Here is an 11,797-nt window from a genome sequence, read left to right as displayed (position 1 = left end):
TTTTTTTTCTCTTAATTAATTGGCCTCTCAGAGTTGGTAAGACAACTCCCACCTGTTTATGCTCTCTGTATGTGTGTATATATATCTCCTCAATATATGTTCCATTCTATATGCATCCGAAGAAGTGGGCTGTAGTCCACGAAAGCTTATGCTCTAATAAATTTGTTAGTCTCTAAGGTGCCACAAGTACTCCTGTTCTTCTTTTTAAGAACATGGCTGTCAGTCATTACTCCTGTGTCCCTCCCCTCCTTGGCAGTAAATGGCAGCTGTGCAGAACTACTGTTAAGGATGACAGCAGCAGGACTGCCCCCACTACCACTTCCTAAGAAATGCCTCTTGCTGATCAGAGCAGTGGCAGTCGTACTCAATTCCCACTTCTAACAGAGAAAAACAAACAAAACACACATTTAGCTATACCAGGAGTGATCCTTAGGCATTTCTAGCTCTTCTGCTACATATAACTATTATTTTTCCCTTCTTAAGCACTCTTCTGAGTCTTTCTCCTCAATCTCTTCAGGCCCTATTCTTCCACTGCCAAATACTTCAGTTCAAACCCTGTAGAAACACCATAACTCCACTATCTCTAACACCTCGGCTTCCTTTAAGCCCACACTCATACCACATGTTCTTCCTATAGCCCTGGCTCAAAATCCATCTCCTCTGCTCATGTGTCCATGGCTGAAACTTCATCATCGCCAAAGCATGTCTCCTTCTTGTTCTTTCTGTTATTCTTGTGTTCAACTGCTGCAGTCCTTGGCAAGATATCCCAATGGGAGATGACACTGCACCACTTCACCAAAACCACAAGCGGATGAAGGAGAGGGGATGGGTCCACAAACACCTTTTGCCTTCTCTCCTGAGAAGTTGGAGGTCTTTGCTCTCTATCAGGATAATCTTTGGGACATTATCCAGTCAAGAATACACAAATCATATAAACAGTAAACAAAACAAAACAAAAAGATTTGCATACCTCCCTACTCTACCCAACCTCTACAACTCAAAGGAGTATCTGTTTCGGTTGCAGCTGGCATGAGAAAAAAGGGTTTATATCCTTCCGACAAAAAGAATTACCCCCTTTTAAACATTCATTAAATCCCACCTTAAACTTTTCACTAAATAAATAAAATAAATCTGTGCTTCAGTATCAAAATATCATGAGGTCTCTGAATTAAATACTTTACTTCGGCCAAGTAGAGCCATATTTTTCATTTAAAGCTTCTGTTTTTGAGAGAGAGAAAAAAATCCAATTTGGATGCCCTAAAATAAGTATCTTTTGAGATTTTTTTTGGCAGATATTCTTGACCACTCAAATCTGTGCAGCTCTCCTTGTTAGTTGAATGTAGCCCTTGATGGGAAATTGACAAGGACAAGCACTCAGATGTAGAGCAGCCTGCTTATTTTCACCTTTTGGGAAAGAATAAATATTAACTGAAGAAAGTCCAGTAGGGAATTATGTAAGTATTTACTGGTGCTTACATTTTAACTGAAAAAATGAGTTCTCCCTATAGAGAATAAATTCCACAAGTCCTTTTAAGAGATTGAGTTCTTTATGTAGGTGGATCATACTGCATGGTGGTACTTCTCCAATGTGTTGGGAGAATTTATTTTCATCTCAGGACATAACAATTCATGGATAGGCCCTAAACACAACTTCAAAGCAGGTCTCTCTTGGTACCATGACAACTGAAGTGTCTTTTTCCTGTGCCTTAACTCCTTTCCTCAGAAGCACAATCTCTACATGCTTCCCCCGGCACAACCACAAATCCCAGTGTTTGCCGTCTACCAAAGAACCAGAAGCAAAAGCATTCCCACATCCCACTATGGAATTAACAGTGGAAGGCAGAAAAAGTAGGATGGGAAGCAGTTCTAGCTGGTCGGAATAAGAGTGATAGACACTAGGGAAGTGATTCTCTGTACAGGTTGACTATGAAGGGATTTTGAGAGGCAGTGGCTCAGTTGATATGGAGTAAAGGGAAAAGCAGAGATGGCCAGATACAATGAGAGTATGGTAAAAAAAAATGATTTTTTTGGCAATACGTTTCCCCATTTTTGACCAACTATGTACAACACACCTTCTTCAAGCTTGCACTCATTCAAGTTTTGAATCTCTCTCTGGTTTTATGGCAAATTACCTTGGGAACCTCTTCACACTGTGTGATCATGGCTTCCCATGACAGCTTCAGTTAAACTCACGTATACATGATACAGAACTTTGTCAGTGACAAGCAACAAGTGCAGAGCTCCCTTGCCCAACCAGTCAGGATGACTGTTAACCTCAATGCCTCCAGAACCAAACCATAGGCTGGTTTCACCAAGGCAGTCCAAATAAAGCACAAATGTTTGAATAAGGTTCCACATCCCTTTCCTCTGGGAAAAGAAGATACCAAAGGCTCAAAGTAATAAAAAATGCTTAGAAACAGAGACTTTCCCACTTTCTGCAAGCTAAGGGGGGGGGAGGACAGAGACATCATCCCCTCTTTCCCCAGCACATCCATGGGTGGGCAGCCATAAAGCTCTTGTCTGAAGGTAAAGGATTATTTGTGCAACAAGCAGTAACTAATGCCCTAGGGAAAATGTTTCAGGCACACAGACAAAAGCCCTGAGGCAGCTTTATGGAGAGAAAACACACATGTTACACTCTCAGACACAGCAGAGCAAGGCCCACTGTGAGCATGGCATCATCTGACAAAGAGAGGTGTAGTTACTAAATAAAAACATAACACTGTATAACAGCCAAGTTCTCTTCTGACTCTTGCTAACTTGTCTCTCCATTTGTTTACTCAGCCCTCATGAAAATTTAAAATGAAAAACCCTTTATATGGATTTCATAATCTCAAGCATCAAATCCAGGGGCTTCTATCTGAGACATTCATTGCAAAGTGCATTTCCACAGCTGTCACAGCTTTTTAAGTTGGTAGCTTTATCAGAATGTCAATACAGTACACAAACATTTTCGACAACAAAACCATAGAGTCTGAACAATCAAAAAACCAAGTTCTCTGTGGTGACTGGACGATAGTGGTTAAACATTATCACCAGGTATGTAAGTGCTAAGTACTGTCAGAGTTGAATACACTATGGCATCCTAAAAAGGACCTTTGTTTGTAACCATGTTATACAGATGACAAGTTCTACTTTTGAATTACTATGCTTACAGGACTATTTTCCATACGTTGCAACTCTTCCTTTCGGAACGTGTATGAAAAGTGTTGATACCGAACATAAATATTTTCAACCCTTTGAATGGTTTTCTAAAAGATCTTATTTTCCATTTTCTAAAGTGCTAGATGTATTTAACACATGCCTGTACTCAATTTATATATATATCTATATAAGGCCTCAATTTAATAGACATCTGTTAACACACTTTATGAATTATTCTTACAAAACATACTGATGTGGTTAAGTCACACACTCCACAAATCCATGAGCATGTTAGAAAACAGAATGTGCAGTATGTAAAAATCATTAAAATAAATGATTAATGTACATAGGTCGCATACAAATACTGAAATATGGAAACTTTTATATCTATAAAATATAGTGAATTTGTAAAAGTAAAGCTTTGTGATAACAAACTTAGCCTCTACATTAAAATTTTGATAAGTTTATTTTAATGATATTTGATTTTTCATGACTAATAATATATGAAATACTTTGCTCATGATTAAGGAAACATTTTTTCTATAGCCAACACTAACTGGGTAACTTATTTCATGAAGTAATTAATCAATAATTAATTTTTAACTTCATTAAAAATGCTCAATTCTTCAGAGCTGATTTCAGTGTCTGTGTCTTTCTGCGGCTGAGCGTGTGTGTGTGTGTGTGTGTGTGTGTGTGTGTGTACACGCGCGCGCAGGGCACTGTAAGGGAACCCAGACTGCTGAAACTGGTCGGCTCAGTGGTACCACAGGTGGCAACTCGGAATGGGGGGGGGGAGCAACTCGTCACAGTGATATATCTTGATTTAATAAGGCTTTTGACAGTCTTAGATGACATTCTCATAAACTAGGGAAATGTGGTCTAGATGAAATTACTATCAAGTGGGTGCAAAACTGATTGAAAGAGCATACTCCAGGAGCTTGCTGTAAAACTAAGGAAACATATCAAATGGGGTCCTGCAGGGGTCTGTCCTGGTTCCAGTACTATTCAATATTTTTGTAAATGATTTGGATAATGGAGTGGAGAGTATGTTTATAAAATCTGCAGATGACACCAACCTGGGAAAGGTGGTTAGCACTTTGGGAGAAAGCATTAGAATTCAAAATGACCTTAACAGATTGGAGAATTGGTCTGAATCCAACAAGATGAAATTCAATAAAGATAGGTGTGATATACTATGATTGTGAAGAAAAAAAATCAAATGTACAAATACTAAATGGGGAATAACTGCCTATGTGGCAGTACTGCAGAAAAAGATCTGGTGGTTATAGTGGATCATAAACTAAGTGAGTGAACAATGTGATGCAGTTGCAAAAAAGACTAGTATAATTCTGGGGTACATTAACAGGAGCATCATGCATAAGATACGGGAAGTAACAGAGGATAAATTGGAGAGAGTCCAGAGGAGAGCAACAATAATGATAAAAGGTTTAAAAAACTTTACCTATGAGGAAAGGTTAAAAAATGGGCAAGTTTAGTCTTGAAAAAAGAAGACTAATAGAGGAATTGATAAAAGACTTCAAAATATATTAAGGACTGTTCTAAAGAGAACTGTGATCAATTGTTCTCCATGTCCACTGAAGGTAGGAGAAGTAGTAATAGGCTGAAGTCTGCAGCAAGGGAGATTTAGATTAGATATTAGGAAAATCTTTCTAACTATAAGGATAGTTAAGCACCGGAGTAGGCTTCCAAGGAAGATTGTGGAATCGCCATTATTGGAGGTTTTCAAGAAAAGGTTGGACAAACACCTGTCACGGATGGTCTAGGTACAACTGATACTGTCTCAGCACAGGGCGGTGGACTAAATGACCTCTGCTCAATATTTCTATCATTATTGTAGGGCTGCTGGCCTGTTTCCCCAGCCCAAGAAGGATCTTGCCCAGATCTCTTTCAGGCCCTTGCCCTTACTTCAGGGCAGGGATTATTAATTCAAACAAAAAATGCCCATAGTAACTCAAAACAGTGCTGTCCCTTGACCATCACAGGCCACACAGACCTTTTGTTCTGTGCTGCTCTCTGCTCCGGAGCCAGTCACAGGATCCAACCTCTGTCCTGCAGCAATCCTTCCAAGTGAGTTCTGTCAACCCTTAATAGGCATCACCTGCTCCCTTTCCAGTTTAAAAGGACAGACCACCATGTTACAATTACCAAATCCTAAGGCCCATACAATACTGACATAACTACACTATTTATTTTTTAAAACCATATACTATTGTTTTGTTTACTTTTAGTCTATATGACACCACAATGATTCCCTCACCCCATATTATCTTCAGATTTGACAGCTTCATTCTCTGTACTTAAACTGAAATTGTGTGTTTAAACAGAAGGCTGAAATAAAATCAGGGAAATGATACCATGAAGGGATGAATATCCTATACATTTATGGAGATCTCTACAGATTTATGTTTTCCAGTACCCTAAATAATTATCTAGGCAGGTACAATTAGACTATCCCAGAATCATTAGCAAAACTGCTCAATAGTAAAAGGGTTTGTATACCAAGATATTGATAAGAAGAAAACAAAAATCAGCAGAGAACCATAACATCTCTCACTTACATTGCAATTTTTATGTAAGCTAAGTGAATATTCATCTTATTTTAGTCAAACAACTGCCTAATGTAGATAAAATAAAATACTTATTTGACACTACATATTTTCATAAAACTCCTATTGACATATATGTGGGCCTTAGAATAATATTTTCTTCTTGCATTCTTGGAACTAAAAATGATTGCTCAGATCATCCAGTGAAACTTGCTACTTGTTAATAAGAAATACTGAATAAGTGTATCAGCATTATAATACCATTTTGAAGATTAAATAAAAATTCCATCTAGAAAAGAACTGAAGTGGAAAAGTTTTTAAAATAGTTAAAACTTCAGAAGAACAGATTCAAATACATTTCTCTGTGTAAGTGATAAAAATATTATTAAAAAGCTCACCTTGACTATCCCACGGATATGCATTTTTGCTATCATCTCTGCAGTGTAGAGAAACATCAATAAAGTATCTAGAGCAAATGTCAAATATTGAAGAGGTGGATAATGCTCAAAGGTCTTTGGGGTGTTCATACAAACAGAAATGACACTGATGATGGCGCAGATGCGTAGCAAAGAATGAACCCACTGAAAAATGAAGGGTTACAACTTAGTTTTGATCTTACAAAATAGAGTACGCATATGATGTCTATAACTCATCTTGACATCATTTCATACAAGTTTTTTCAAATGTTATGGTCCAGATTTTTATGATCTCCCCCCCCCCCCCAAAAAACACAGGCATTTCAGATTCTATCTTAAAAAACAACATACAATAAGTGATTTTGCTCATTAGGGGGTCCCGTAATCTAATGGACTAAGCACTGTTTCAACCTCTGTGTATTGAGGAATGTATGTCAATAATATTACATTTTATGTTTCTGTAATTAATCTTTGATTTTGTTACAACAGCCAATGGTGATATTCTATTAAAATTAGTATGAGTAATTAATGAATGAGTGTTCTCTTGTGAATGATTTCAGTGCTAAAACACTGAAGCACAGCTGAAAAGCTCTAGCATCCATACTGCAAATGAGATGACAATTGTCTAACTTAAAAGGAATACCAATGCACCAATGTTATATATTAATTTATTTCAGATTATTTATCTTCCCAAGGATATGGGGACAGTTTTTGAAGTGGATTAAAATGACTGACCTAAACAGCATTCTTACATCAACAAAGAAGGTGAACCAGGATCTGAGAGATCAACACTTTCCAAATATTAACCATCCTCCTCAACAGTAAAAGACCCTCCTCTCTCAAGATTGTCTTTATGACCTCATTTTATAAATTTGGCTTGCAATTTAAATCAAGCAGTGCTGGCAATCGAAGCTAGCTGAAAAGTGTGTGGGGGGGTAAAAATCCACGAATAAATTACTTGACAATTATTGTTTCATCATCCTCAACACTCTCCAACAACTGATGGAAAAATTATTGAATAAAAATTGGAAATGTTACCTGATTGACTGTCAACTGTAACCATTTCACTACCTCTGACTAATATTTACTTGTTTCAGGATCTTTCTTAAGTTTAATGGAAGTGATTATTTTAACTGTAAAATGTAATATTTAACTTGTAATTGGTAATTAGTAAGAAATAAACTTACTGGTTTGTTAATCCACAGGATATCTGCACTGTCTGACAAAGATTCATCAGGGCCAAAGTCTGTAACAGGCTGAGCTTCCACACGTGAGCTTTGTTTCCGTTTGAGCATCCTGAAGTTAACTTTGGTTATCTATAACAGTGAAGCCCCCTTGGAAAGAAAAGAAACAAATTTATTAAACAACCTGTTCAAAAAACCCTGTTTGAACAGCTTTGTTAAACAGAAAACACTTGTCACTAGGCCAGTCTGCTATTGTATAAAACACTGAAAGTGAATCACCTCAGATGGTTTTACACAGAAATAGGCAACTATAATAATTTTAAAAATCCTAGCAGGGCAAATAGACAATTACGGTACTAGTTTTGCTCCCATATGCAAGGAAGAATATTGGTCCATGCATAGGCTTAAACCAAAGTCTGATGGGGTTGATCTGACTCCTATTGAAGTTAATGCCGACGCTCCCATTGACTTCACTGGAGCAGCAGGATCAAGCCCTATGAGTAGCAGGCTAGCAGGGGGAGTTAATTGGCTGAGACAGATGTTCCCATTCCTTATTGGGCTGATAAAAAGAGCCTTATTACTACTGTTCTTCTATAATTCTAGATTTGTTTAATCTTTCTTTTTGTATATACAATTTTCTACTCACCTGTCAGCCAGTCACTGAGTTCATTCCTGTCCATGTGTATGGACAGATGTAGGCATTGGGGAGGGATCTCCCCCTTGTGCAAGGTTAGGGACAAGCAGAAGCCCCCCGCTTAGAAGAGCACAGAGACTGGCTCCTTTGAACACCTCAGGGATGTGAAACACCTTCGGTGGGTTGGGAAGTGGGGAAAAGGGGCTGGACCATAGCCCTGACTTTCCCACATACCCTACACGGTGGCCCACAGGCCTTGATGAATACAAAGAGAGGTGCTAGCTGTGCCATCCCAAGGGAAAGTATAACCTGAACAACCGGGAGCTCAGGGAAGGAACTGTGCCTTCCTAAAACACAATCCCTCTTGGATATCCCCAGAAGCTGGACGGTGCAATCCAGTGCCTGAACCATGACATGCGGTTTGTACAGAATGATCCTATGTTCCAACATACATTTTGGCTAGCAGGCACCATATAGCATGGTAATGAGCACAGTATAAATACTTGCTAGATTTGATTGGCAAGCTGAGGTGAGTTCCAAGTCCATGTAAATATCTGCACATGTGGGACCATACAGCCACATCAACAACCAGTTCATTACTCCACATCCAAATATTATTTATCAAACAAGGGTAATATAAAAACAAACACGAAGGGCTAGCTTCTGCCAGCCTTATTCATGTTGAATGGGTAGCATTGGCATGGGTGAGGCTGACAGAACCTATCACTAAAAATATTATAACCTTAAACACTTTACGTTTATTTTTGTAGTAAAGACCACTATATGTCTACATGAGGTGGTAGTTTTACGTTCCCTTAAGCTTCCTATCTCCCTTTCTCACTTCCATTTCCTTCCTATCCCTTATTCTTCTTTTCCTTCCTCTCCTTACATGCCATCTTGTTCATGCTTGCTTTGCATCCTTCCTGATCCCGCCTTTTCATAATTATTTCCCAGCTCACTATGTTTAAAATACAACGGGGAATTCCCCCAAAGTTAGAGACTGTCTTGACAGGTTTTGATGTCATGTGGCATTGCAGCATCTCATGGTGCATACATGTAGCACAACAATGAGAAATGTAATTGAAAGGGTGTCATAGTATCTTTAGAAATGCCTGTACTGTGAGAGAATATACTATCAAAGGGCTTGAGTCTACAGTGCTTGTTAATGCAAAACTCCCATTGAGTGTAATGGAGTTATCAGCAGAAACTGCAAAAATTTTCCAATCCTTCCGCAGAAGAAAAATCCACATTATGAAAATATATCCACATTATGAAAATATATCTCGCTAATGTGGCCTTTAGTAACTTGTTATTTAAATTCTAAACTTGTAATTATGATTTTATTAATAATGTTAACCCTTCCCAGCAATGACTGAGATACTGATCTTGCTAACCTGTCAAGAAAATAATTATAATAGATTGTCAGACCAGAGTCAATAAGGTCATTAGGAGATAATACTCAGGAAATACAATGCATTAACCAGGGAGCTACTATTGAAATCATTTCATAAATGCTAAAGGACAAGCTGTGTATCTTTTAAAGCAGAAGGTAAATTAATTATAGCTAGTTAAAAATAAAACTTTAACAGATTTCTTCATTCAACATAGTATGAATAAGTAGAAAGATTGGCAGTATTTTATAACAAAATTTTTATCTGTCTGGTTGTCCACTGATTATTTTCCCTACTAAACTGATTTGAACATATAAAGGTCATGAACTGTAGATGTCAACAATGGTTTTAGTTCATCAAGCTCACCAAATGGTGGCCAAATGTCATGACCAAACAGATCATGCATATTATTTTTAAACTGTGGTCACAAATCAACAAAGCAGAGAATACAGAAATCCAGAGGGAAAAAAATCTACAAAATACAAGTTCTCCTATTCCACAATTTGAATGAGCCTGAGTGTCCTTGGGAGAGACACCAATAATCTGGAAATGGCCTTTAGCAAGTCCTGGCAGAGCTCTTACAATTCTTCTGTTTTTATTTATTTATTTTTGCTGGAACCAGAGAGGTGTTTGTTTGTTTGTTTGTTTGTTTGTTTGTTTGTTTGTTTGTTTGTTTGTTTGTTTGTTTGTTTGAAAGCAAGTAAAGACTGGGGCAGCCTGCACTCTCGGCTGCACATCAGGATGCTAGAGCAGGAATTGTGGCTCCTGAAGCATCATCTTTCTGCAGCTCTCTCTGGCATAGTTCCACACCACAGCCAAGGGAGGGTAGATTCTAACATACACAATCTGATGCTTTCTTTGGGCACATAGTGAAATTAGCATGGAAGACTTAATCCAGACTCAAGCGAATATTTCTGTCTCCAAAGCTTGTACAAATATTGGATGTGGGTGTATTCTGGAGTAAAAAATGGGTTTAATAAGGAAAAGATTGCTTCCTTTGGCTGTGTCCATTCATGTTGCTTTGTTTTTTCTCTTTAGAGTAACACCAAAAATCAAAATTCACAGCACTTATGCAGACTGCTACTGCTTCTTATGTAGGAATATGCTCTTTCATCTTTGCTTTTAATTTTAAATATGTCTTTTGCTTTGTTATTTTATTTTTAGAAGCAAAGACACAAAATGAAAGAATGCTGCTTAGACAAGGAGCCCATCAGCTCATCCGTTTGTTCATTCACTCTCCCTGAGCCAGTAGATATGTTCAATCAAAGACAATTAAAATCACAGAAAGATTATCCTGATACCATCTTGGAACAAAAAGTTCAAAACAATAGGCTTGATTCATCACCATTATACCAGATTTACAAAGTCTGCTGAAATGGAGTTACCAGCTGCATGCCAATGTGAACAAAGATGGTTAGAGCCAGGCCCCATAAAGCATTTGTTGTGAATTTGCAATACATATAGTATTCTGCTCCAGCAATCTCTGTAACAAAAATAAATGCGCTCCTATGGAACACTAATAGAGAATGAAGGTGTAGGTGATCATTGATAAATAGAACATTTCTTTTTGGTTTCATTTTTAATTCTGTCTGACTTATACTGAGAGTTAAAAATCAGGCCAAAAAAACCCATCATGATTTTGATATTTTAGCCCAAGTTCTATAAAATTTACTCTCCTTAAAAAAAAACCCTAATCTGCTGTAGGAGGAAAATCTTCAACAGAGGACAGCACATCACATCACACTGTCAGTAATACCAACAACTGTAAAGATTATTTATGCTAGTTCTACATGTTCTGTTAACTATGTAAAGGGGAAGAGGGCATACCATGAGTTACCGATGAGAGAAATATACCACTGTGGCTGATGAAACCAGGTGACAGCTAGTTTTGAAGAAAATGCGTTGTTAGTTTTTTTAAATACCTCCAGGGAATACTTTATTGGCGACTACACTGTTTTTTTCATCTGAAGCGAAGTCTAAAAAAACCCTTATCTTTTCTTCCTTATTTTTCAACATAGCACGTTGTTAAGTATGTTAAGTGTTCATATTGTTAAGTATTCGGTTTTGTACTGAAGCCAGACAGGGTCCCCTCTCCCAACAAGACAAAGTTTGCTTTTCCCTCCTCTTTCACAATAAAGGAAATATAACAACCAAAGCTCCTAAAATCACAATTAGATTAATGCTTAGCAGATCGTTTGGCTACCAGCTGCAAAGAATAGTTGGTGATGTCTTGTATCTTCTAGCAGGGCTTCAGGACTCGTAGGCCAAATAGCAAGAATCAACACCACCCTTCTCAGATTTGGGGAGGAATTCCTCTGCTATAATAACATAATTCTCCAAAGTATTGTGTGACGTTGCACTCCATATGTTTTATAGAAATATGTTTATAAGTGTGAATATAATGTAACTGGAATATGCTTTATGCAAAAGGTCTCTTGTAAGGTATCATTACAAAGCTTAT

The 11,797-nt window shown here is 37.7% G+C and overlaps 1 protein-coding gene across 1 annotated transcript in view; it reads right to left on the bottom strand.

The window, feature by feature from the left end:
* The window catches only part of LOC117879836 (sodium leak channel non-selective protein-like), a 51,856-nt gene that overhangs the window by 25,041 nt on the left and 15,018 nt on the right, over positions 1-11,797 (bottom strand). Inside the window, exons 2-3 of the mRNA XM_034775299.1 lie at positions 7,315-7,461; positions 6,110-6,292 (exon numbers count right to left, since the gene is read on the bottom strand). Coding sequence (XP_034631190.1) covers positions 6,110-6,292; positions 7,315-7,422 — 291 coding nt within the window. The 5' untranslated portion in view covers positions 7,423-7,461. The remainder of the gene's footprint in view (positions 1-6,109; positions 6,293-7,314; positions 7,462-11,797) is intronic.

This window comes from Trachemys scripta, chromosome 1, assembly GCF_013100865.1.
Source record: "Trachemys scripta elegans isolate TJP31775 chromosome 1, CAS_Tse_1.0, whole genome shotgun sequence".
NCBI lineage: Eukaryota > Metazoa > Chordata > Testudines > Emydidae > Trachemys > Trachemys scripta.
The sequence above is the reverse complement of the archived record's forward strand: the minus strand, read 5'-3'. Positions and strand labels throughout refer to the sequence as shown.